Source organism: Parus major, chromosome 2 (assembly GCF_001522545.3).
Source record: "Parus major isolate Abel chromosome 2, Parus_major1.1, whole genome shotgun sequence".
Classification (NCBI taxonomy): Eukaryota; Metazoa; Chordata; class Aves; order Passeriformes; family Paridae; genus Parus; species Parus major.
Window position 1 is genome coordinate 51,784,738 of NC_031769.1, and position 27,827 is coordinate 51,812,564.

Consider the following 27,827-nt stretch of genomic DNA (forward strand, 5'->3'; position numbering starts at 1 on the left):
AGTTGAGGGTGCTGCTGCTGAGCTTCACCTTTGTTGCTTCATCCTTTCTGGTTTAGGCAAGATCTTGTTAATAAATGGGGAGAAACTGAGGCAGCAAGGCTACTCAAAGCTTTGAGAAACTGACTTGTCCTGACATTGGTCTGCTACTGTAAAACAAAGCTCAGTTTCCTGGCACTGTGTTTATTTATTTCAAATTCATATTACCAGCACACACAGGGCATAACACATGACTTCTCTGCAACAGCAACTCTTTTGCAAGATATTTATTTTAGTCTTCTGTTAAACACATGAATAAACCAGCAAAAGAAAGAAATTACAATTCCAACAATGATGAGGTCAATCTTAGAGAGAAAACTGTCTCGAGAGCACCCGCTTAAGTGAAACTGTCACTTGTGACAACTGTGTACATTCACAGACACAGCAGGATGCAATCGATTAATGGCTACTTGGGCTCAATGGGAGGCGGAGATGCAGCTGTCCCTGATTTTTAGCCTTCTTGCACACCAATGCTTTCCACCGGAGACTGGTAAACGGGAATATTCTGACCATCCTGCAGTTTCAAGGTGACATCCTGAAGGCACCAGCTGACACAAACCAAAGAAGATTTTTAACTTGTAGCAATCATTTTTAACGTGGCAAAGTCAGTGTAGAAACAGCTGGCACTGAGTAACGAATCATTCTACACATTCATTGCTTTTAAAAATTCTCTCAAGTGTTTTAAAACTTGGTTTGTGAGCGCCAGCTTCTGAAAGCTGTTTTCCCTAATACTGTAGCACAGCCCAGATTTAAAGGTCTGGTATGCATGTTCCTATTTGCTGCAATTCAAATAAAAACCTGCCAGCTCTTCTTAGGACATTCCTCCCCCGACCCGGTGCCTTTTTTCCTCTCCATCCTGCGGCTGCATTCCTTGCTCCACTCCTCTCCAGCCTTGGAGCCAGACAGTGTTGCTAAGGAATTATTCTGGCTTGGAAGAGTTTGAACACTGTGTGATCGCTCAATGTGACTGCTGAAAACCTGACAGGGTACGACAGTGGTTACTCAAAGAAGGAAAATTGCATTTGTTGGAGACTGAGGGGGAGTATTTTCCTTCCTCTAAGCTCTGCTCCAAACCCACTTCTGAGAAACTCCTCATGCTGCTTTTCCAGCTGGAAAGGACTATTATTTTGGGGTACTAAAATAGGATTTTTTCAAAAGCTTCTGGCACTGGCCCAGCTCTGCTTTTGCTGGAGTCAGTGTTGAGTACATACAATTAGGTAATTAGGCTGCTGCACCTCTGTGCAATGGGTCTGCAGTAGGCCTCTGCTCAGTAGCCCTCTGCTCCCACCCCCAACTCAGGCCAAGCAACCAGGCTTGGAGGTCACCTGCTCATTCCCCATAGTGTGGCCTGGGGGCTCAGCTCTTCTCTTGGTCACCCCAGGGCAGGCAAGAGTAATTTTACAGTGCCTTGGCTGCCCTTGCCCCTGGACACCCTCCCCATCCCTGTACTGCCTGCCTCTGGGTGAATGCCACTTCCTCCTGGACAAAAAGAGCTCACAGACTCCGAATTTTATTTTTCAGTTGTCTTCTCTTTTATAAAATAAACAAACCACTATGGACAGTCTGTACACCCAGAGTCAGATGCATTCCAGTGGCTCCGGTGCCTCAGCTACTCTTGCACAGAGCACTCAACTCCTGGTGTCATTTAGCTCTGTCTGTATCGGTGTGAGAGCTGCCCCAGTCTCCCCTGGAAAAGCACACACACACTCTGCAGCATCCCACCAGGGTGGCCTGCTTACTTGCTCCTTACTCCCAGCCATTTTACTGTTAGTTCCTTAGTGGGATGCAAGGGCACCAAGTCCTGTCTCAGCCCCATGTGAAGCTGTGCTCAGCACCCTGCACATGGGTGGATTTAGTGGAGACAGATTTATCTGCCACAGATCCTTTTACAAGCAGATGTCTTTTCTTTTTCTTAGGTTTGCAGAAATGTAAAAAGAGCTCACAAGCTCTTTTTTGTTTTAAAACAAAACTCCAAGAGATGTGCATGCACTACCGTAGTTTAACATTTTGCCATCTCCAGTTGCCTTCACAGTAATTGTGAACCAGGAATAACAGGGAACTGTCTGTGAAGAGGGGCTAAGGAGGAGTGAGGAGATGAGAGCTCAGGCACCAGGGAAGTGAGGTATGCAAGAAATGGGGCTGGGGACCTCTGGGGTTGTTCTGGTCATTAGGAAGGAGGCCAGGTCCAGTACTGAGTTTCTCAAGTCCCAGCCTAGTGCCTTTCTCACATCCTTTTACACTTCCCTTCCCATACTTACTCAGAAGAGAAATCCAGTCAGTCATGCTCATCTAGTTATGAATAGAAAGCATCACCATATGGCTGGTGGCAGCTGAGTAAAAGTTTTGTAGCTTTTGGTTTCTAAACAGAGCTAACAGAAGTAACTAACAAGAGGTTTGCATCTAGTTAAACTTTTGAGTTCATGTAGTAATTCTTTGTTCAGTTCCAGAAACCAGTTTACTGTTGACAAAGAAGGTTTTCAGGCTTCAGTACTATGAAAATATAAAGTCACTTCCATATGATATGGTATCAGAGTATCCTTCTGCTATAATGTATCAGTTCTTGCACCTTTTTTTCTTTAACAATAAGGACCACACTTCCTGGATAGCCTAAAAATACAAATCCTCTGTTTTTAGCTCAGCTTGCAGAACTATTATAATATAGCTGCGCAATAATAATAAATGATATAATGTGTGATTCTCTTACTGCAATCCATAATTACCAGAGTTAGGACTGCTGTTCAAGAGCCCCTGCACCTCTGTGGGGATGCAGGGTGGGAGGGGACAATACTTTACCTTGGCTCACAATATTTCTTTATGTACTGAGCTACATTTTGCAGAACACACTTAAAGGAATGGCTCATGTTGCTCTTCTATTCACATTCAGAGAGATGGATTAAAAAATATTTCTCAACTAACTTACCTTTTTGTCCTAATGAAAATAATAATCTTTCACAAGACTTTCAGACAGAAGTTTCTGCTTGACCTCAGCAACATGGATGACTAAAGTAAATATCCTCCTCTACTCTTTTCTCCTACCACTTCTTTCCCATTTCTCCTGTTACCTCCCCCAGTACGCACCACTGATGGGAGTGGTCCATCTCCGAGTTAATGTACAGGTAGCCTGCTGATTTTGTTCCAGACACCGGTAACTTTATCTGCAAATGCAAAAGCACATTAAAGATTCAACAAAGTATATTATGAAACAGACATTTACTCCTTCTAGTCAAAGAGCTCACACCTTTTTAACACTATAATTTTATTTATTTTTTTTTCTGTATTTCAGAGTTGTACTAAGCTATTCTAACTGCTAACACGTGTGTGGCGACACAAGTATGTCTGCTCTGCCGTGCATTAATCTCTCTCTGCTGAAAGAATGTACTGTGCTACAGCTGCAACCCCCAGGGAAAACCACTGGCTCCCTGAAATATTTATGATCAAACACCTTTCCTTACCAGAATACATGGTCATCCAGAGGTGACCTGAACTGTCAGAGCTTCCCGTAACTATTACCAGCCTGTAGGTTGAGATCCTCTGCATATCAGTCCCTTAATATACACTGAGGCAATGAGATGTTCAATGATCTTTTATTTTCAGTGTGACAAATTTTATCACTTGTCTGTTTAACAAACAAAGCTGCAGCTGCAGCAGCAGCAGCAGCCAATTACACTGGGTCTAATGTCTGAATAAAATAAATGTTTCAGGTGTAGCATTTGTTGGTGGTGATGCAATCACAGAGAAAATTCCAGGTGTTTGCCAACAGACCCAGGAGCTGGGAATGTTCTAAAATCAGTAAATTGACCTGTGGTATAGTGATGATTAACCAGCTTATTTAATGAGAACATGAATACTCAGGAGCATGAAGAAAGTTGGTGATTTGTGTCTTGGGTGAGGTCAGTAGAAGACAGGGTTTGACTTCACCCTGAGTCACCCAAGCGACCAGCATTCTTAAACAGTGACATAGGAAAACATCCGTGGGAAAGGCTATCTTCTTTTCAGTCAGTATATGAGATTGTGTGGGGTTTTGCATGATTTTTTTCCTTAGATATGTTCCCTGGTGTCATCTATAAAACACAGGAAATGTTTTGGTCCAGGGTATCAGGTAAGTGCAGCCTGGCTGAAGTGAAATGGAAAGTAATTTTATGTGAGCTGGTTAAAGGTTGAGTTTTCTTTTATCTTACCCTGATAGCCGCACTCCCTCATTGTAAGATCTGACCCATTCCTTAATGCCCTTGCTTGGTCCCTGGCATTCATAACTACTCACCCATAAAAACAAAATTAGTCCCATGTGATGAGTTACCTTAGTGAAGGACCTGGAGAGGTTCCTAAGGGCACTCAGTGTTACTAGCAAAATAAGGGAAAGGCAGCCAGTCCTGGATTAAGGGATAAAAACACTGATGGAAAGTACTTTTGAGGCATCAATGCCAAGTGGAAGTGTACTTGCAAGGTTTGCCTGGGCCCAGCCCTTGGCTGATATAAGGCAGCCTTGTGCAATACTTCAGCACCCAGCACGGCATTCTCCAGTCACTGAGTAACCCTCATGCTGAGTCTCAGGCTGGGCAGCCATTCCCAATGACACAAACTTACAGGTGCTCTTAAAAAACACACCATTTATGCTGTTCCACAGCATAGCCTGTAAGAGGCTGTAAAACTGCTCTGAATAAAGCTCTAAAAACTAGCATGGGACCTATCTGGAGGGTAAAGGAAGGCAGGTGCTATTTTAAAGCTGGATCTGATACATCTCTAAAAATGATTTTGTGGCTTACAGTGTGGGGGTTGGGGCTGACTGTTTTGAGAGGTTCCTCGGCATTCTGTGATGGGCCCATATAGCACAACATGGAGATGCTGCTCTTGCTGTTTCTAGGCTAGTAGATTTATGCTCTGGAAATCCATTCCTCTTCCAGATCAGTTGGTATTCAATCCTACTTCCTTCCAGTAACCCCAGGTGACTCGTGACCCGCTGAAAATCCCCTGGCTGATCTCTTGTCACCTGACATCTCGGGAAGCCACCCTGTGACACCGCCTGCCCGGTGTTACCCGTGCTCTTTCTGTGTCCACACGATTGCTCCCATCTGTCAGGCGGATGTTGTGAACCTTAAGAGGGGGGGCACCCAGGGCTTCCAGGGCATCAGGATTGCTGTTCAGTTGCTCCAAAGCTTGCTGGTAATACTGGGTCCTGGCAAAACTTTCTAGGTGAGAGAAGCAGGGTAGTGAGGAGACTGTTCACTTAAAACATAAGCTTAAAAAAAAGAAAAAGACATTTTCTCCAGACTACCACACCCTCCCTGAAATACAGTCCAAAACTATTAATTAGGAGAAATTTGGCTAAAGGAGGAAACACACCCTTACATCAGAGAAGCAAATGTTTATTCAGCTCATTTAAGTGAAGAGGGCTCTGAACATAGCCTGTTCCATTCTGATATACAGCTCAGCTTACGGCTGTGTCTCCCCACTTTTCATGCATTTGTAGATTATCTAAAAGGAAGGGAAAAAAAAGGTACAAAGATGAATATCTGAAATGTTCTGATAAAAATTCTATTTTTATTTTTTTCTGTTGGAGGTACATAAAATATTTTAAGAACGGGGAATATCCTGCACACACTGAGAGGGGAATTGCTGCTGCTGTAGAACTCTAGCTGTGGTCTTGGTACAGCTTTCCGAGTGGCAGCCATGAAGCTACAATTCTGCTGACAGAGGCCTTAGAAGGGAGGCACCACTCAAGTTACTGGTCAAGCAGCCACAAGCACTGTAAATGGATGCTGCAGTGTTGGCACATGGAGGACAGTTGTGGCAAACTGCTATTTATCAATGTCTGGTTGGTCTGTATGGCTGTGAAACGCTCTGTCGTGGTTGTCAATGGGAAGGGCACAGCTGAGGAGCTGGAGACCTCCACACCCTCCTTATGGAGACAGATTTGCTTATTAACAGTGTTAAGGCTGTCTTGCTGGGGTTTTTTGACATCAAGAAAAGCAGAGTTAAGCTAAGAGTGTGTAGTTAAATCTTACTTTGGCAACTTTGCCCTCACCTTTCAAAGGGCTTAAAATAAAGTGCAAGGTTTGTTTCTTAGTCTCTTGCCTGTCAGTATCAATCTTAGAGCTTGAGGCAGAAGCATGCTGCCCCCTCTCCCTAATTAAAGGCATCCCTTTTGAGCCAGCAGCATCCAGTTGGCATAGAAACAGCTTTGCTAGGCTGTCACCTGTGTTGTTCCTCCTGTGTCTCCCCAGAGCATCTTAAGGATGCTCCAGCCAAAGGGGTTGCAGCATGCCCACCCTTTGGTACCTATAAATCATGGTGAACAGCCACCTAGACAATGTGAAAAGTATGTTGTGTTCATCCTGCAGGTTGGAGAAGAAATGGATTCTAATTTCCTGGTGCTCCTTCTCAGCTGTTCCTTGTTAGCATCTCATGCATTAGACAGTAAATGCCCAAATAATCCATTTGTCCCCACATCTTTTGGTAGGGGAGCTGAAAGCATGCTGGAGTTGGCTGAGCAGACTGCTTCCATGAGAAGGGTGTGGAGGTGATGAGAATAAGTAGAAATAGGATTACCTGAGTATTTGTACAAGCTTGCACAGAGACCACGTGCATGCAAACTTCCCTTCAGCCTGAAGGAAGGGAAGGAAGCCTCTCCCACTGCTCCCACCACTATGGAGGCTACTGGTTCCTCACTAGCCCATGTATGGGCCAGTTCTGTCCACTGGGCAGAAGGCACTGGGACAGCCCCAGGCATGAGCCAAGAGAGCCTGGCCGAGTCATCAGGCAGCTGCTCTGTGGCCACTGAAATTGCAAGAGAGCCAGAAGTAGCCATTGCAATGTGCCACTTGACTGCACAGCCAAGGCATGTGGGGAACAAGCCCTCGGGCTTGCTGTGTAGCACAGGGGGTGAGTACCCCACGAGATTTCTAGATAACAGTGCTGAAGCTGAAAATTAAGAAAATGTTAATGTCCTTGTTAAAGCCAAATTCAGTATTTTAAAGCATAAGGATCATATTTCTATCATGTACTCCAGAGCTTGGGGGCATGAGCTGCCTAAAATTAAAGCCTGCTTTCCAGCCCTGTCTGATTTGTTATTAATATGTGTAAAATGAAGGGCAGGTTTCAGAGCTTATCTGAGGGCTTGAGAAACAGGCTTGGCTGCACTTTTTTTTTTTGGCAGCATCCTTTGGTATCAGGGTAGGTGAAAAGCAATAGCATTTGATAGCACTAACAAGGGAGAGGCATGGGGCCAAGAGGCCTATGGCACCCCCTGAGAGAGAGGCAAAGCTTACTTCTGCTCTGATGCTAAATATCTAAAAGCAGTTTTAGAAAACATAAACATCTATAATTTGGACTAATAATGTGAATTCTTGGCCAAAGACACATAGCAATTAGAGATGTCTATAAACAGCAACATCACCTGTCTAGTTCTTCTCTTTGTCCATGTCTTCTCAGTGCTGACTGCTCTTACCTGTACTTCATTCAGGAGAAACTTACGATTTCTTAGCATTTCACAGGTGTTTTGTGTTTAAGGGCCAGCACCACGCAGAGATTGACAGATAGAACTGCTAGACTTTAACACCTTCTCACAGATGGTCCTCTTCTACTTCCCAGTTACAAAATCTCAGTTAAGAAATGAAACCTGCATTACTGCAGGTGAAGCTTTTGCTTCACCATCACCCCCAGGAAATCCCCAAAAACCAGATTTTCTTCTGACCACAACAGCCTGTTCCCTATACAATAATGCGCCTCCGGAAATGCACACAGCAGCACCCGAGAGAGCAAAAGCCCTGGGGATGAAAAAAGTAGAGCCCAGAGAGGCAGAACCCAGAAGCTCAGACACATTTCCCTTAACTTCATCTGCTTTTCACAACTTGCATGCTGCTATTTTCCCCACTGCACAAAAGCTAGTCAAAGGGGCAGAGGAGAAATAAGGTTGCTAACAACACCCAAGACTTACTTTGCATAAGATTATACATCACGATGCATCCCCCGCTGCTGAACAGTCCCATGAAAACAGCCATTTGCTGCAGTTTTCTTAGAGAAGCTGGCATTTTTCCTCCCTGAAAAGAAAAAGAGAGGACAGTTGTAAAAGAAAGAAAGCCAAAGGGTTACTTCCCCCCTCCTCCTCTTTCCTAAAAGCCCTTTCCAACAAGGCCTGAATGAAAGCGCAGTGCACAGGCATCGAGCTCTTGCTTGCTGGGGCCCCACCGTGCGCCCAGAAGGAAGAGTGGTGAGAACAGAGCAAACTGGGAACCCAGCTGGGTTGAATGTGTTTATTCAACTTCTTTTAGAGATGCCACCACTTTGCTAATTGCCGAGAAGAAAATGACCTCCCTGGTGTGGCCAGGGGCCAGTGCCGTGGCATTGTGGCAGGGGCTCCCAGTGCCCGTGTGTTTGCTCGCACACTGTGAGCATTCAGGCTCCAGGGGCCGGATTTCTCTCTCGAGTAAACTCCTCTAAAGTAAACATGCTCATGGCAGGGATGGATCTGGCCTTGAGTGGTAAGGGACAGAGCCAAGCCAGCATTGTGCCAGCAAAGATAATGGAGCCAGGGTGCGTGTATTCTGTTGTGTCAATTTTTTTCCCAAGCTGTGGATAAACAGGAAGTCTCTTGCAAGCTGTTTTTCTTCTTTCCTGTGCCATCCCCGAAACTTGCCCTTTTAATGAGTCACAATTTTGACATTTGAATGCATGACCCAGCAGAATAAGAAACACTTCCACAGTTTGGGTAAGAGGGGTACTGAAGAGCCTGAGCTAATGCTCCTGCCCACAGCAGGTTAGTAGGAGTCAAGCTGAGTTGTCAGTAGGGGCGTAGCACTTTGCTTCAGGCTGTGGCAGGACGGGACTTGAACAAGCATCTGAGTATTGGCTTCTGCTCTTGATTCTCTTGGAGCTGGGATGGGAGAGAGGAAGGGTCTTGACAGCAATTAAAAAAAATAGCAAAAATATTTTATTTTTCAATGGGCACACAAGTATATGAGTAACTGGGGGAGTTGTACGGGACTTCCAATCCCAAAGGCTTCACACACCAATACTTGTCACACGACATTGTGGCTTAAGTGCTACGCTCAATGAGAGCTGATTAATAAACCAAGGCCCAAGCCAGTTACAGAAATGTGACCTGGGCAAGGCCGTTTGAGCCCTGCTGTGGAAACCACCTCTAGCATCCCTCAGGTATGTGTTAGTCAGGTATTGTTCAGCTGACAACCACAGCTCAGCAAGGGTGGAGAGTCAAGTGTCCCAACTTCTTCCCATCATGGCCAGGTCAGGGTGACATGGGCAGCCTCCCTCTGCTCACCACTCTGCTGACATGCCCTCATACTGACACATGCTCTAAACTGAGGGAAACTGACTCTCCAAGGAAGTGGTCACAGCACTGCCTGTCTGAGTTCAAGAGGAGTACAGGCGATGTTCTTGGGCACCTGGTGTGATTCTTGGGGTGTTCTATGCAGAGACAGGAATTGGACTCCATGATCCTTGTGGATCCCTTTCAACTCAGCATATTCTATGATTCTACCAAACTTTGAATGCAACTTGAGTATAAATTTCATCTCCTGCCCTGCTGGCACTAGCACTCAGTTATGTTTGCTATTCCTAGGTTGAATACTTTCCTTGTTATTGATTGATTTTTAATAACAAGTTGATTTTTAATAACACTTAGTATTTTTTAAATTATTTCAGATTTGTGGATGGCTGATAGTGACAGCAACCCACAGATGCATATGATATTATGCCTATTTTATGCCCCAAAGTGCCTAAACTGTGCCATTAGCATAGTTAGCTATCATCTCTCTCACTCCTGGTCTGTTTCTCTGACAAGTTTTTTCTTCTCACTTCCCCTGGGGAACTTGAATGGCATGAGGAGTTACAGCAGAGGAAATGTGTAAGTGTGGTTTTACAGAGAAACAGTGGTAGTCATTTCACAAGGACAGTGAGAACTTCCTGCTCGCCTGCTTGTGTTTGCAACTTTCCTTAAATCCCCGCAAAATCTGATTAATAACCAAGTTTCTTATAAGATTCATCTGGCCAGGAGGAGGCTCTGACACCAACACCACATAACAGGGACGGGACAAAAAACCCCGTGGTAAATCTGGAGGGAGGATCAGATATAACAGTTTATGACCTGCAGCATTTGTTTTTGCCCCTTTCAAAGTTGTGGCCAGGAAAAAATTGCTTTCTGTGATTAAATTCAGGGTAATTGAATGCAACTGTCTGGGGGTAGAGGGTGCTGCTGGCAGCTTGCTGAGTAAGGGTGGGAAGACAGGGAGCTCTTGCACCAGTGAGGTTTTGACTGAGGCTCGGGGGACCTGCCTAGAAAACAGCAGAAATTAGAGCCTCTGCAACTTGCTGTCAGTGGGTTTGAGGTTTGTTAGGCCTCACGGTCTGCTCACACCCAGACAAAGGTGACGGATTGAAAGTAAGAAAGGCTTATTGCTGATCAGTCACATGCTCACACACACTCTCATCACCGCCTCCGCTCCAGTGCTGCAGTGTAGAGACGGTGCCATCTGGCAAGGGAGCTTGGCAGCTGAGCAATGGTGATCCCATTAAGCACTGCTGCCCCGTGCAGCACGCCTGGCTGCTCCTGAGGTGCTGCCCCTGCCCACAGCTGTCTTCTATTGCTGCTCCTGCTGAGGCAGAGATGTGGAGAGCTGAGGTGCATCCAAGCTGTTCACTAAAGCCCTCATCATGGTAACAGAACATCTCCATTGCTCATTTTCAGTCACAGTTGGAAGCCCATAGGCTGGAACACCCCATCCCTGTCTAGCCCTTAATGTTCTGGTCCCACTTGTTTCTCAGCTGTTTCCCCAAGCCAGTCTTATGACAGAACACTGTGGGAAAAGGTTCAGAGCTATGCATTTTAACAAGCCTCTCAAGACTGCAAACCCTCCCATCAATCTCATAATTCCTTGCCAGCCTCCAAAACCAAAGACAGGAGTGTCCTTGGAGCCCAGAGCACCCCTCACAGAGGGCTGCTGCTTCTCTTCCCTGCCATCCTGGTCCCCTGTGGAATGGATGCTTGAGTATTGCAGTCTTGAGCATCCTTTGGCGCACAGTTGCTGCTGACTTCTGAATGGTGACAGCTTGCAAAGACCAAAACGTAATAAGGATCTGTGGTCTGCAAGGACTTGTCAGTTGGATTTTCGTCCTTTGGCCAGCTGTGTTTGCTGCTCCATTGGCTGTGCTGCTGAAGTGCCATGGGAGTGGTTCCCTAAGGAAGGGAAGCAGAGTCCTGCCCAGAGGTGTGCCTCCTGTCCTGAGCCTTTGCGAACATGACGTACAACTTGCGAACTGTAGCGGCTGTCACAGGGAAGGATCTAATCCCCTCCACTTCATTTGCCACAAAGGGATCAACTGAAAGAATTTTATAGATGCAACATGCAACTGCCTCCTAAGGAGGAAGTTCATGCTGCTATATGTGGTGATCTCCCCTGAGAACCAGTTATATCACTAACAGAGTATGCAAGTCAACTGGTGGAAAAATAGACTTTTCCACAGCTGGTAATGAAAAAAGCACAATTTAAAAGCAATGCTGTTCTGTAAAGGCATCATTTCCTCCACGTTATTTGCAGCAGTAAGAAAGATTAAGTGGAGATTAGCACCAAGAAAACCACTGAACTCACAGTTACTAGAAGAAAAGACCTTAAATCATTATAAGTAGCGTTCTCAAAAAATAAATGTTAAAGAGCAGAACACCCTAATAATAGTGATGTTCACTTTTTGCCTTGAAAATAGCAGGATATGGAGGAGAAGGCTTCACTTTGAAGCTAAGTGGGACTCGGACTGTTAACAAGATTTAACCAATTCCCAGGGTCACATGTGAAATGGTGTGTTACTGCAACAGTAAAGGCTGTTTTTAATTAGACTTTGTTTTCTCCACAGAGGATCTTCTAAAAATAGGCTGGCTTAAGAGAGTCTCCCTTATTTTGGCAAATTTGGGTTTTCTGTTTGATCTCTGAAATTTGTGTGGCAGCATTTGGTGTCGGGCCCCTCCACCAAAGGCAGGTATTGGAGAAGAAGGGCATTTTCATGAAGCATAAACATTAATTTTATTGTCCCTGGAACTGAGCAAGAGAGCCGGTGGTTCTATGGGGAAAGTATCCTCCTTCTCATTCTTCTTGTGCTACCAAACTCCACCAGGATCTCCTGCCTCTGGGTTCTACGACAGACCAAAGAGCAAACTATAATACTGGTCTGAAACAAGAGGGAAGCAACTTGATCAATGCAAATTCAGTGTGATCACTGCTATCTATCTCAATCTGGGCCACTGCCTACCCACCTGACCAGGACAATATAGTGCCAGGCCACCAATAAAGGCAAATGGGAGCCTTTAAACCGCCTTGAACCACTGCAGTCCTGAGGTGCTGGAATGACACACTAAATAGGTGCAGCAAAAGACTACTATTAAATTAAATTAAAATTCATCACTAGACCTGAACACAGACCTGAGCATCTAACTTCAAGACTGCAATTGCTGCTGACCCTTCTGCAATGGAACTCTCCCTTGGGCTGGTGGGTTTTTAATTTGCCTTAGGCACAACTTTTCAGCAAACCACCCAGGAAGTCACGGGAGATGAGGGGAATGTCAGGGAAACCACACACGAGCACACACTTGTATTTCACATTCTTGCTTTCTTGCCCATCCATTGATCTTCCAAGATCCATAAGGCAGGCATCTGGGTGTACGCCAATTTCTATACTAATAACATGCTAGGACAACATTTTAGAGACATCTTTTTGACACTCACTGTCTACAACATCCCTTCATCACCAGTATTCTCACCAAAAACCCGACAGTACAGCAGAAGTGCTCTGACAGGATCTTCTGTCAGCAGAAAAAAGCATATTCTTTTCCCCTTTTTTCATGGAAATAGCCTCAACATATTATTTACCTCATTTATGAGAGGTAACAGCACAAATTTTTGACCTTGCCAGCATGCTCAGAAACATCAAAGACTTTGCATGTATAGAGTGTCTTCACCAAGACCTCAGAAACTTATAGTAAAGTTTGCTTAATTCACAGTCAAACCAAAAGCAGGATTAATACTTTTTTCTTCTTTTTTCCCCCTTCAGTTGTTCTTCAGATGCACTGAAAGCACATATTCTGGCATTTAGGGAAGTAAAACACCTTTTTAGACAGCTTTGAAATAATCTCTTCCAGAATGTCCTTGTGGATCAGTTCCTAGATTTGTGTAGCCGGCCCTGGTAAGAATGCTTTAAGGGGGCCACTCTACATATGAGAAAGACTACTGGCAAGAAGGCCAAGAAACAGTATTAAGTTTATTTTCTGTTGTTACTACTAATTAACAAGGGAAGAGAAAGTAGTCAACAAAGTGATTAAGGACTCGAAACAGCCTTCTTCTATCACTTCTCCTGGGCACATGCTGCAAAGCAGCTGGCCTTCTCAGCACAAAACTTGCATGGTGCCTTCAGATATCTTAGTTTCATTTCATTTTTCTACTCTCTTGGGCACTCTTATTTTCATCTTTCTATTCTATTTACAGAATAGAATTTCTTTTCTTCCATCACAGACAACTTCCCTTTGTGCTCTTAAGCTGCACCATCTCATCCGGTGGGCTCACCTGCACTGCATTTCTCCTCCTACTGCCCACACCCTTTCACCCCTCTGCGTGCCCTCTTCCCTGAAGAATATTGCACCACCACCCTGGTGCTGAGCAGACAGAAGCAGTGGGGCCACCATTCCTATTGTCCAAGGATTCCTACTGTTTCCTGCTGTCCCTTGGTTTATCCCTCTGTGAATAGAGCCTGTTCTCCTAACTGTCGGTAACAAAGGCAGGTGCCAAAATCCTTTATTGGTTTTCTCTGAGTTGGAAAGATGCTAAAGCCTCATTTGTTCAGTCTCTTTGAAGGCCAGCAGTTCAACAGCCTGCTCCAGATCATGGTCCAACACAACTAGAGCTGTCCATACTTTGTACTGAAATACAAGAGGATATATCACAGAAATAAGGCACGACCAGGGCATATTATTAGAGAACCAGGATAATTATACCTACAGTGTGACCCATTTTTGCTGCTATTGGAGGATGGCATTATAGGTTAATGCCTAATAATCTGTCATTAACATCTCTAATTGTATGTTTCCGTAATTGGACATCATGGAGGGGGGAAGAAGGTGTGAATGTTCATCTTCCGCATCTTAGAGGTGAATTACAAAGGATTTAAGCCTAAGAATTCCTAAGTAGGGTAAATGAAAAAGTTGCATCCAAGGTGCAAGAAGAAAAGATCAATGGTGTTTATGGGTTTAACAGTGAGTGGTTTACCTGAGAAAGCTGTGGGACAGCTTCTTGGCTTCCTTGCTGCTGTGAGTGAGGTCATCAGTGCTGCAATCCAAGTTTCCAAAGAATTGCTCTATGCTGTCCCTGTCCCTCCCTGCAGCCTGCAATACAGGCCAACTTCCAAATGGACATGTTAAAACAAATGAATTGTATAAAGAAATAGCAAATAGTCCTTTGACTGTCTCAAGCTGTCATGGTAAGAGGGAACAGCACTCTGTGCTTAGCAGAAAGGGATTGTCAAGCCAGTGAGGTTTCCATAGTGTGATGTGTGTTTCCCATATATAATTGCCTAGAATAGGTTCACTGAACCTGCAAGGTAAGAGAGCACGGAAGAGTACAAAATAATTTCTCATGGAAAGAGTTTTCAATTGATATGCAGTGATAACTACTTATCTTTCTTGACAGCTTGTGGGCATTTATCTATGTACAATACACTCATTATACTGAAGACAATGACAAAATCTCAACGCCAAAACTAATATGCAATCTAGCTTTAAGTCAACTTACTAAATTCTGAGACGTGTGAAAGAATCAAAAACCACCAGGAATCTGTGATAACCTTCTTGGCTAACAGGTTACACTTTACCTAGTAAAAGGAAAAGAAAATGGTCTCAGAAGTTGACAGAAGTACTGCAGATATCATCAGGCCAGGAACTCTATGTGGCTGTGTTAAAAATCCGTACCGACCTGGAAGTTTACCACCTCTAACTCCAATTGTGATAAGGCTTATGCTTGTCTGTAATCTTTCTGACTTCAGTAATATCATCCACATGCATCCATTAAACAGGCATGCAGTAGATAGTGACCTAAATTAAATGAATGTCAGGAGAGACAGTCACAGGGAAAAAGTGTTTAAAGCAGCAACATAGTGTAAATCATATGATGTTTGCTCCGTTGTCTGCCTCCGGAAATGAGGAGGTAAAAGATGTGGTTTGCTCTGCTGTGGTCTGCACAGAGCCTGATTTACAAAGCTTTTAAAAATATTGGTGGAACTGAGAAGGTCTGCAGTCCTGTGCCCAAATACCTTGCTGATCTAATGCTTTTTATTATATAATAATACAGCAGCACATACTTTTGGCACTTAACAAACACCCTGCTCTTATTCTTACTTCCTACTGAAAACAAAAACTAAAAAAAAAAAAATGCTACCCCAATTACTCTCAGATGGGGTAAGTTTACTTCAAATGTTCTTTTTTATACTTTCACAGAAGGGTCTCTCCCTCAGGAAAGGTCTCTACCCTTCTGAAAGTCAAGTCCCTTTTAAATATATCAGATCAACACTTACAGCCCAAGGCTTTAAAGAAAACTAATTACTTTCAAATATCTTGGACACCTGGATCGGTTCCAGAAGTTGGTCCTTGCCCATATGAGCAGAACTGGTTCAGTATCAGCTAAATCTGCTAACACAAATTAGGATCTGGGGAAAAGCTAACCTCAAAGACTCGTGACTTTTTAATAAGCATTGGGGACCAAAACCAGCACAAAGACCAACTGGGATTCTGACCTAGAAACATTCTATTATCAGAAAGACAAAAAAGGGAAAAAATAATTATGATGGGAACCATTAAAAATAATGGAAACAAAGTAACTTCCCCATAGTACTTGAGGGTTTCCATTCAGAGAGGTCCAGCTTGTTAACTTGTGCACAGAGCTGTGCAAGATGGAGAGTGCAAAAGGGCAAAGGAAGTGATGGGAGCTGCCACACTGCACATGCAGCATCTGGAGTAAGACCTTTAACTTCATCTGGGGAGTAGCTACTGATATATTCATCCACCCTTGGAAAAAGGAGAAGTTATACTGGATTCTCACAAGATAGCTGGACATGACTCAGATTCCATTCCAAATATGAGTCAGGACAAGAGGAATTTCAGAGTACAGCTGACTGCAATCCGTATTTTCCCCCTCAGAATATGTGTGGAAAAGATTTTAAGGAATAGATGTTTCTCTGTTTAATATGTTGAATGTGATTCACTAAATCTTCAGTCCTTCAATAGCTCCTGTTAAGGAATGCAGGTTTTTTGTTGTTTTTTTTTTTTCATTTTGCAGAGCTGTGGCAGAAAAGCAGAACAACTTCACAGGAAGCTGTTACCAGGTCATGCACTTGATTCTCAGTGACCTGAGTTGTTTGTTCCCTGTTCCCTGCCCATTCCCTCTCTTAGGCTAAAACATGCCAGACTAGACAGATTTTGCACAACTCCAGGGCTGCTTCCTACAGCAAACCTACCATTAGAGATATGGGAACAAGCTTTCCTCTATGGAGCTACAGCATAGGGCTTTGTCCAGAAAGGAGGTGTGATAGTCCAAAAGTTGGACAAAAGCACACACCACACCTTTATATATTGTTGATGGGTGAGATCTTTCAAAATGTTGTGTGCTTTATGTGTGCTCAATAGGTGACACCTTTACAGGATCATGGTCTTCAAAAAGATCTTTAAAAATTCAGCATCTGCTTTATAACATTTTCAAGACACATTCTCACTAGCAGCTTTCAAACAGGGCTGCTAACAACACACACTATTTCCTCAGAAAGTGGTAATAAACCCCAATTGTCTGTGGGGCTTGCTGATTAAACACTAGATTACCAAGGGCTCAATACAATGAAATTTGATAAAAGTGGCATATGTGAGACACATAGGTGGGCTGCAATCCATTCTGTTTGTTCATGTTTTGTTTTCCCATCACATAATACTCAGCTCTGTGGTGGTGGGAATTAGGAAGAATGATGGATACCATCACTTTTGTACAATGCTACTCCTAGAGACCTCTGCTTACATAGAAAGAGCCCCTGCTCAGCGTTACCTGCAACCTATCTGTGACTTTTGCAGTTCATATGATACCAGCACAAACAAAGCAGAAGACAGACAACAGAGCTCCCAGGTTTCACAAGCAGCTCAGGGACTGACTCACTGTATCACTGTGGCTAAAACTATAAAATTTGGGTGTCTCAATTCACACATACAAAAATAAGTGACTAAACACTTCCTGGTTCCTACTTTGCTGGAAGATACCAATATTTAATGTCTGCAAAGTGCTCTGACAGCCTAAGATGTCATTCTACTTAGGCATGCAATTGCCCATGTGCAGTAGACATGTTAAGAGCATGACAATGTGTAACAGACAAAAAAAAAAACAACTTTGCAGTCTGGCACAGGGCATGTTGTAGGACCAGCAGAATAATTATAGCAGCTGCAGTTGGCACTTATTAGAAAATTAAAGAAGCTGTTAACAGGTCATTAATATTCTGTGACTACCTGCCTTAATAGTGTTCTTCAGTCAACAGGCATGAAGGTGAGGGGGTGGAGGAAACAGTCACACCTTCCTCTAAGCCACTGTAGAAGACCGATCCCCTCACATATCATCACTTTGTAATCTGCTTGTTTACTTCCCTCCTGCTGTCTCTTCCCACTGGCTCTTCTCTCACTGCTGACTCTCACACCAAAGGACTGCAAGGCTCTTATCCAGGGAAGCCACCTGCAACAGCCAGTCCCACGGGAAAGCCAGTCCTCTCTGCAGTGTCCTAGCCTGGTAGCTGTCTTCCTGTTGTTCAGAGTTGCCTCTAAACACTTCTCCTGAGTATGTTCTCCTACTTCTAAATACTATTTTGTAGGTAAGGTATCCCTGTCTATCTACAGCACATTAGGATTTGTTCTCTTGTGTCCTGGTCCTTGCCTGCCTCGTGTAGGCAGATGGCTAGAGGAGGAGGGAAAAGCAACTTGTTCCCTGCTCTCCAGAGCAGACAGATGCCTTAAAGTCAGATTCAGGGCATCAATTCATCTTTTGGGTTCAGCTGTAGAGTATAAAGCATTTGCTGGCTCTGGTCTAATGCTTTTTGACATTGTCAGGCCCCCTTCAGTGAACTACTGCCTTGTAACCAACTTGACAGCAAGTATTGTTCTACATTTATTAATACTGTACATGTTATCTTCAAACTGACAGGTTCCAAGGCCAGGCATCAGCTGTGCTCAGCCCTGGCTTAAACAGAAATAAAAATTCAGACAATAGCACAGACCTCCTGCTGCTACTAAGTAAATAAATAAATAAAAACATGCCTTCACCATGCTGCTGCCACATGGTTTTATCCTTTCAATCTCAATTTTGCAGAATTTTTTTCTTTTACTTGGTGTCTTAAAATATGAAGTATATGCTTCCCTGCACCCTCCCCTTTTTGGCTTCTTTAGGAAAGAACTTTTGGGCTTTTTTCCCTGAGTCTTCTTTCAATTTATTCCTTGTTCTCTCATTTGGATACGCACCTGTATTGCAGAAACTTGAATCTACGTAGAAGCTAATTAACTTCAGGAACTGTTTCTCCTCTCCTTGGCTTTCTAGTTTTTTATTTTTGTTTTACCAAAGCCACTATAATTTTCTATTATTTTTAAAATGTTCACCTTAATGGGTTATGTTTGACTTAGTCAATAAGCTGGTGATGTCCATGACAAGACCAGAAGTGTTTGGTTAGCAGCAGGGAGGAAAAGAAATCAATAACTCCAAGCATTTGGCAGCTTTGTGGGCAGGAAATAATTTGTATTCTCTGGTTTAAATCAATGACCTTCTTTTCTTTGCTGTTCCAACAGGAAATTATAAACTCTGTGAACACTATTTGCATAGTGCCTTCTGAAATACACTTGTATATGCCTGGGAAAAACAGTTCGTTAACCCTAGCAGTGCTCCTCTGAGCTCCCCGTTAAAGAAACCCTGGCACTTTAGCACAGAGCTTTTCAGCAGGCACTTGTATTTATTAGAAGCAGAAATAGCCTAAAGAAAGATGTGAAAAGAGCTCCTCCACTTCCAACAGCACCACCCTATTTGATAACAGCATTGTCTACTGCAGAGTATGACAAAATGCCTTCTTTGGAACTTAGCAAAATGTTGCGTTTTCAGACAGAAACCTGTTACTTCTACATTAAAGCTGCATTTGCACCTCTGTATTTTGCTTGTCAGGATTACCTTAATGTGCCAGGTGTGATTTCTAAGTGCTGCAATTTTTCTTGAATTCAGCATTACAAAGTACATGCTTTTGTAAGTTTCAGCCCTCCTGGTGCACTACTATTGCAATGTTCGGTTAAGGAAGCAAAAGAAATAGCTCCATTGTCTTGCCTGCTCATGGGAAGCTGTACCAGGAAGGTGATGATCCAAGAAAAGGATGCAGTGTTTAACCTGGCACTGAACTTGCCTTTTAACTTTTTCAGCTGCCCTACACTGCATTAAGTTCAGATCAGATATTTTTTAACATGTAGAAGAGCTGGCATTCAAGAAGACAAGCTAGTCACAGGAGATGGGGGAGGTGTGTGACCCTTTTTACTGTGTGAACAGTGTGAACACAGAGCAGCCCCAAAGTCTGGGATTCTTGCCTAGGGCCAGAGCTAAATGTTGCAGCACCAGCAACTGGCACTATATAGCTCCTGGACCTAAGCACCCCTTGATGTGCTTAGCTTCGTTCTGTGCAGGAGAATGATATGGTAAATCAGTCAGGAGAACGTGATTATAGTCCCAGAAACCTCCAAGGTCTCAGCTGTCTGCACAGAAATTAAATGTCATAAAATTCAGGCATCCAGATTTCTCTGCTTTGCTTTTGTACGTGACAAGTCCTTTCACAGTCATTCTCAGCATTCCTCCTGTGCTCCAAAAGCCCCTGGCACAAATCTGTAGTCATCAGGTGACACTTGATGTATATTTACTAGCTACATCACAGCCCCCTGTCTGAAACAAAATGGATGGGAATGTTTCTCAGAGTGAATGAAGTGGAAGTAATATGCAATTCTTGCTCTCCTGGTTTGTTTCTATTGATTTGTCAGATATAAAATTGCCTATCCCTACCCTACAAGCATTCCACTCCTTCCCACTGCAAACTCTATGTGCTTGTTGGGGTCTTCTCCAGATCTCCTGGCTGCTGGAGTGCCCTTTGCATTTCTGAAATTTGCTGCTGCTGATTGAAGGGAGTCAACTAAGAAAATGAGCTGCTTCCCTTTCCAACTGACTAGAGACCAAAGCAGCATCACAGTATCAAAACAGGGCTGAGACCAGAGGGGATCTCTGGAGGTCACTTTGTCCAGTACCCTTGCTCAAAGGTGGTTGTCTAGGATGGTGTCCAGCTTTTGAGGATCTCCAAGGATGGAGACTCGACAATCTCTCTGGGCAACCTGTGGTAGCTCCTTGTCAACCTCCCAGTGAAAAACCATTTCCTAATGCTCAGACTGCATCTCCTGTGTTTCAGCTTATGCCCATCACCTCTGGTCCCATCCCTGGGTATTGCTGGAAAGAACATGGCTCCATATTCTTCACATATTGACATACACTGATGAGGTCCTGCTTTCACCTCTTCTACTCTGAATAGTTCCAGAAATCAGATCAATAAATCACAGGATAAACTGGGTAGGTATTGCTCAATTTACTTTCTTCTACTAAGAAGGTCATAAGCAAATGTTCCTTTCTTTTCCTGTTGTTTTCCCACTTTCCTTTTTTTTCCCCATGCATACATATTCTAAATGTCATGCTGTCACCTTTTTCCATCGAATACTATGTACCTGGAATCTTTTTATATCACAAGAAGAAATGTTTAATCTGGAAGGGCATGCAAATAGAATAGCTCATATGAGAAATATGAACTGGTTTGGTTAGTTTTAGGCATTGGACTGATTTATGACCGATTTATGCTTCCATGTGAATAAAACATAATCAGAAGTTGTGGAGTGATACTACTGTGTATACAAAGAGAACTGCTTCTATTACTCATGGGAATGTATAAGACATAATCTAATTTTTAGAGGTTGTGAAAGGTGTGCTAAGTGACTAATTCATTTCACTAATATCTGACAAGCCACTTTCATAATGGGGAAAATTATCTTCCTAGACAATTTGGTTTTTAACAACTTATCATAGTTGTTATTCTCCTAAGGGTGCACATTTTCCACATTTTGCACATTATGCAAAAAAATTGCATGGAATGAAAATGCTGATACACTAAAAACATGCATTTAGCTTCAAAACAGAAGTTTGTGGGTTATTGTTTTTTAATACGTATAAGCTATGCTCTTTGAGATATTTGTTCAGAAGAGAACCATGTATTTAATGTGGCTTCTGTTTACAAAAAGGAGAATATATTTTCTGGGGAAAAGAAACTAGATTACACTGCAGGAAAAGGTTTGATGTTGCAATGTTCAAGAGCGCTCAGATGGAAATTCAGCTCCAGAACCTGGTACTGAACTTAGGACATGGATTTTCCAGTCGTCTCAGTTTTTGCATTGCACTTAAATGTACTGTTGTAGTCATACTGAATTGAATGGGGTTTCCTGGAGAAGCAAAAAGCAAGATTTTATCTCTTTTGAGTTTAAAACCAGGTAACAACCTTGCTGACCTCAGCAGAATAGTTCTTGATTTATACCACTATAAACAGGGGCAAAGACAGATTAGGAATGTATCTCAAAGTGAGTGTTCAGATGCATATTTAATCTTTGTTAAATTAAGCATTTGCAATAAAATGCACTATTCACTGCTCTTACTGTTCTTTCAGTACATGCATTGTGAAACTCTTTAGTGGTAGTTTTAAAAATATTTTTAAATGTAGTAACAAGGACCCACAGTATCGAAAATGTTACTCTCCTCGTGTGATGCCTCTTCAGTATAAACCCAGTCCCATCTCCAAAACAGCAGAATTGGCTGACAGAGCTAAAAGTTACCAGTTTAGCTCCTCTGTGCAAGTCTGGCACAGACAAGGGGGAATACTTCCTTTGTTCTCCTGTATATTTAGATCCATTAGACACACCCCCAAGTGTCTTACTTGCTCTTTTCCATTTATGTTGGCCATTCCTTTCTAACAGGCCACTCTCTTCCACCCAAGACAAGCAGCTAGGGGAGCAAATGGCTGAAAAGGCTTGGAAGCTCCTATATGCATGGGATTTTCCCCTGGGCATGTTTTGTCTGGGTTGCTTTATGATGCAGAAGTCTTACTGGAAGAAAGAACTGGCCCTACAAGGTCTGGATACTTTACTGAGAGATGAATACTAGTTAGCATACATAATATCCACTACTGCTGGCGAAAGTAAGAAGAAATTAGCCAGTCATTTTGAGCTTATGCAACAAGCACTCCTCTGACTGTGTTTTTTTCCAAAATTTGCTTGTTAACTATGATGCAGTATGTGCCATTTGTGCTTTAGGGGACTGAGAGTCTAAGTCAGTTTATTGGTGAAAGCAACAACTTTCTCATTAGATGTTAATGGCAATGTTTTGATTAGTCCCAGGGTTCTGGAAAGGAGTTAAGTCCTTCCTTCAATAACCACCAGTTATTGAAGGAAGATGCAGCAAGTGTTAATAACCTCATAGAAAGCAAACTAGGCAGGCATACATTCCATCACCCAGAAAATGGATCTCATGTAGCTTTTTGAGGGACTGCTCACACTTTAAACCAAAAAAGTATTTGATTTTTAATATGGAGATTTACGCTGTTTGCAGCAGCTAAAGCTGCAGTTCCATCACGTTGTATCCCATTTCTCTCAATTCTGATGTTTAATGTGCTCCCTGCTACACAATTAAAGCTTAAAATGTCATCTGGTTGAGGAGTGGAGGTGAAGAAATTCAAACAGAAGCAGCAACTGTTTTCACACTTTTAGCAACTGTGCTCAGATGTCAAAAGAATAAACATGCGAAAACATGAAAGATTTGAATAGCTTCATATCTGACATGAGCTTTTAAAGCCACAAATGGACTTTTATAGGGAAACAAGAATATGCATGTGGGTTATGTGGGAATGGAAAAGGTCTTCATATGTGAGTGTGGCATGAGAGTTTTATCAAATGTTGGCCTAAAGGCTAACTGGAGCCTGGATTTCGTCTCTGCCAAATGAGAGCAGCCAGCTGCTCTGCTCCTCCTACCCCATCACTGCTGCATCAAATCTTAGCTGGGGGAAACTTTCTGTTAAATTGAGCACAGCAAATGACAAGGAAAACCCAAAGTGAGGATTTGGAATCCTTTCTCTTTAGGCATACAGTAACCTTAAGAGATACTTTAGGGACACTTAGGGATACCCTTCATCCCCGATGAAGAGATGGGTTTGGTGTTTTTTATAAAGGTTACTTTTGGAAGGTCTCTTAAGGTATACAGTAACCTTTCTGGAGACTGTGTCCTTAGGAATAGCCTTTCATGGGTAACAAGTCTGATCCTTGGGTTTTTTACCTCAGTAAAAAAAAAAAGGTAGACTGAATAAAACCACTTTTTCTCAAAAGTCATCAGCTTAGATGACTAGTACACTTTGCATTTTAGAAAATAAACTGAAGCTGCACAAAAAAATCTGGAACCTTTGTCATGGCCAAGAAGCATATCTGTTTTTTGCAGTGGGCAAGGCTTTTCCTGTGGATCTACTGCAGTTTTCCAGCCTCAGCACTGCTGTTAACTCAGGAAGCTCTTGAAATGCAGCCTGACCTCAGCACAGCACTAGGTTGTACTGACAAAACATCATTTACTGTAGTTTTATCACAACAGGGAGAGAGATCAGGCAATATTAGTGACCTCTGCACATCACTGAGCTCTAATGATTTTTTCCCTGGCTTCATTTCAAACAGTTGCATGATAGCCTGATAATCATATTTTAAACTTGGTCATGCTTGATGCGGGCTTGACTTACCTTATTTGGATTGAAGGTCAGTATCTATGGCTTGATTTTCAGGCAGATGAGGAAGCAGGGAGTGCTACTTGTCCTGCAAAGCACTCAGTGCTAACAACAGGCCTTTTGGTGCCACTCCTCTAAACCTTCAAAAGTTGAAGATTGCTATCATTCAGCCTCAAACTGGTTAAAAAGCCCTCCTTACAGCTCTTATCCAGACTCCACCTAAAAACAAAAGAGAAAATGCAGGAGTGGGTATGTATCAGAGATGGGAAGAATATTCAAACATTCCTAAGGATTCAACATGGTCACTCAACCTCCCATTCCAAGACATCTAGCACTGTCAGTCCTACTGTCTTAGTTTTCCTTATTACCAATTTATTATAAAGAGAGAAGTAAGTACATGATAGTTTTGACATGACAGCAGTGTCATCAAAAACACTAAGGATCTCCTGCAGCCTTCTCAAGCCTTACTCATAAAAACCTTATGAAAATAACCACACACTCTTCTGCATGAAACCATGCCTGCTGGCTGCCTGAATGGTGCTAACAATATTCATAAAAAGGAGGTAACAAACCATGTATGTCAGCCCTATAACGAAATTTATTTTCATAACAGACATTCTTCCTATACAGTTCTTCCTCTGTTTGCAATGATGAATAAATCCACAATAGTCCATGAGCTGGGACTTCTTGTTTGGCAGTTTATTCAACTTTTATGAACTAAGCTACCTGAAAATGGCACTTCTAATGGCACTTTGTATGTATCAGTCTCTGCACATGCAGTATTTTGCTCTATAATTACCAGGACGAACAGAGCAGAGGAACCAGTGATTTTTAAGGTTTCAGTCTACAACCAAGACCTTAGAATTTGTAAGCTGCATAGAATAAGAACACTTGATATACTCCAGATCTGGGCCTTTTGGAGCCTCCAAGGCTGACACAGAACATAGTTCCCTCCATCCTTTCACCTGCAGAGAAGATCTAGATGTTCTCCAATATCCAGCCACGTGCAGCCACAAGATTTTAATATTTTCATTATCTCAAAGACCCTGTGTGTCTCTGTCAGGTCTCTTATAACAGAGAGGGAGGTTCCCAGATTTTATGTATACAAATGTGGGTATGCGCAGAACACGCTGAGAACAGTCATTTATGTAGGAAACTACGCTGATATTTGAGCAAGTCAGTCAATAGAAAGTTGGGCAATTCTCAAGACAGCTGTTAAAAAGCTTGATAAACATCAGCAAAGTCTATGAATGGGACTGTGCACTTGCAACAGAACTGTGTACCATGGCATCCCAACATCAGTCTCTTGAGCACTGCCAGCCTGCATGGGTTAATCTTAGAGTATCACCAAGAACAGCCTCAACAGAAATGAGACTTGTATTCAGTGGTCACTCAGCCTTACTTAAAAGGACACTTTCCAATTAAACTTCAATGACATCTTCTGAAAAGAAGTTTTACACCTACTATATTTCTTTTGGACAAAACAGTCTGCTCAGCTGTATTCCCAGCTGTAAACTCTGCTTCTCCCAGCTTGCTGGCATCCACAGCTATTTAGAAAGAACCTTTGTTATGTCAACTGCTAGGATTTTCTACAGTACATATTACATCACCTTTCCTGAGAAACTTGTCTGTGCAGATCCCTTTTCTTACTTTCTTGTTTCATAATGTCCTTCACATTCCTCTTCCAATATTTGTTGTTCTCTCTCAGCTGCTGGCATTTTAAGGAAAGGTTACATAGCAAAAGGGTCACTAACAGAGCTTTTTTCTCCCTGCCCCATACTCCTTGAAGAGAAGCTTTCTCTGTGTGGCACCTTTAGAGAAAGGTTTAGAGAAAGTTTTCCTTAAGAAAAATCTACAGCACTCTCTGCCAGTTTCAGAACAAGAAAATAAAGTTGGAGCATAGATTACCTTGGCCATTTAAATTCTAAAGTGAAGAAGTAAGGAAAAGAAAGAGACAAAACCAAACAAGGACCAAATTATGCTGTAGTGCAAGTAAAAAGCCAAATCCCTTCATTTCATCCTCATCCCTGATATCTGGGTGACTATGCCTCTGATCAATCTCTTGTGCCTCTCCTTACTTCTTGTTCAGTCTTGGTCCTTATGAAACAGCCTTGGAAATCAACAGTCATAAATCTTTCAAAATGCACTCCACTTAAAGATGTACCAACTGAAGTGTGGTCTGGAGACAGCTGAAGATAATTGGGAGCCTAGTCAATTCAGGTCCAAAGCCTTCAAAGTAGGCAAGGTAAAAATGAAGTGTGTTACATCTGGAAACAGTATCTGGAATAAGCTGGGAATGAAGCACAGGAAAAAAGGTAGACATTTCTAACCTTAGGTGTATAAATTTAGGTGGTTTAATACACAGGCTCACGTGTGAGCTGGCACAGGGGCTGGCTGCTTGCTGTTTATTGATGCAGGCTCTTGTACAGTCCCTTCTTGCAGCATGGGGTGTGTGTAGGGGACATGTACAGCCTGTCGTAGGGCTTCAGCTCAAAAACATGGTAAGGATGCTTATTCTGGCTACTGCTAGGTGGCTGAACATGAAGTTGGAAGGTATCTTTTATCCAAATGCAGCTCTTTCTTCTAAAAACAGTGGCTCTCACATGATCTTCTTGAATAGTTTGAGTTTTTCTATATAAACAATGGAGAAGGAAATCTAATTTCCAGTCTAGGAAGGGAAACACAGCTAAGTGAACACTGTTAGCAAGGGCAAGCATATTATCTCTGCCTGTTTGAGAACCCACTGAGTTGAACAAAACCTTTTCATTAGCTGCAGTAGTCTTTATTACACTCCATTTGAATGATCTGTTTAGGATTAAACATTTCTTGAAAGACACACTTTTAATGCTTTTAATACCAAAGCATTTTTCATTCCATTTGCTTCATTTTAGAAAAATGCTGAATGATCTGTGTCATGTTTAACACAAAGTGTAACTGAGGCACCCAACATCCTGCAGAAGTGCTTTCTGGACTTGTGTTTTTTAAGAGATCTCTGAAAAATCAACATTAAAAAACACAAGCAAGCAATTTTGAACAAGCAGGCATAAATTTAGTAGAAATAAGCCTTCATCTTTACTGGAAAATCTTTAAAGAGGTCATAAAAACCAAAACAAACAGAACCATTCAAAACCACTGTGCTTCAACAGCAAAATCATTTTAAATTTAGATTAATCCTTTTAGGATCAGGGGTCCAGACAGATAACTAAAGCAATGGATAACAAAACAGCCAAGTACTGGCATCCAGTTAATATATCAGTATATGGATGATGGTATAAAAACAATGCTAAAAAAAGAGGAAAATTATTAAAGCAGAAGACAATACTTCATTTACTGTTCTGCTGGAATTACTGCTTAGGAAGTCACTAATACACATTCATTATGAATACTAGAAGTGAGCACAGGCAGAAACTTGCCTGTTACCCAAATGAGTATGACTAGTGCTTAATGAGTCTTTTACTAATCTTTCTTAAAGCCTGAACTTCACTTCCAGAAAGGCAAGATTATTTGAGAGGTTCCATTTTTCCACTTAAATGCAGAATCAGACACATGGAGTTCTTCGAAGAGGTCTTTGGGTTTTGGTTTCTCCTGAGCAAAAAGAGTATCAGAGTAACAAAGCCCAAAGAACTTGCTTCAAACTTGGTTAGTTAACCTCCCAGTTCTGTGTTGGTTTGGTAATTTTATTCTCTTTTCTGGAAGAAAGAAAAGAAGAGGGAAAAGAAAACCAAAACAAGGAAAACTAGTCCAAAGCAGAATTCTGCTCTTGTTCTGGTTGATCTGTTTAGGATTTTGTCACTGGCTCCTGCTAGATCAGAAAATACTTCTGTGTATGAAAAATAGCACCTTTCCCATGGTAGAGTGGGATCCCCATGCCCCTTTTTACAGAAATCACTCACAAGACTACAAGTGCTTTCCCACTTTTC

General features: G+C 42.5%; 1 protein-coding gene across 8 annotated transcripts in view; it reads right to left on the minus strand.

The window, feature by feature from the left end:
• Positions 1–248: 248 nt before the first annotated feature.
• LOC107200204 (cytochrome c oxidase assembly factor 1 homolog) overlaps positions 249–27,827 on the minus strand; it is a 51,941-nt gene continuing 24,362 nt past the window's right edge. For 5 of the 8 annotated variants that reach the window (XM_015618345.3, XM_015618343.3, XM_015618347.3 and 2 more), the window contains 5 exons: positions 23,923–24,126; positions 7,970–8,072; positions 5,071–5,222; positions 3,115–3,191; positions 249–584 (listed from right to left, as the gene is read on the minus strand). In XM_015618345.3, the coding sequence (XP_015473831.1) occupies positions 488–584; positions 3,115–3,191; positions 5,071–5,222; positions 7,970–8,063 (420 nt within the window). In that variant the 5' untranslated portion in view covers positions 8,064–8,072; positions 23,923–24,126 and the 3' untranslated portion in view covers positions 249–487. Of the gene's footprint in view, positions 585–3,114; positions 3,192–5,070; positions 5,223–7,969; positions 8,073–8,342; positions 8,510–14,816; positions 14,896–23,922; positions 24,127–27,827 lie in introns of those variants that run through there. The other 3 variants (XM_015618349.3, XM_033511983.1, XM_033511982.1) reach the window with 2 other exon arrangements.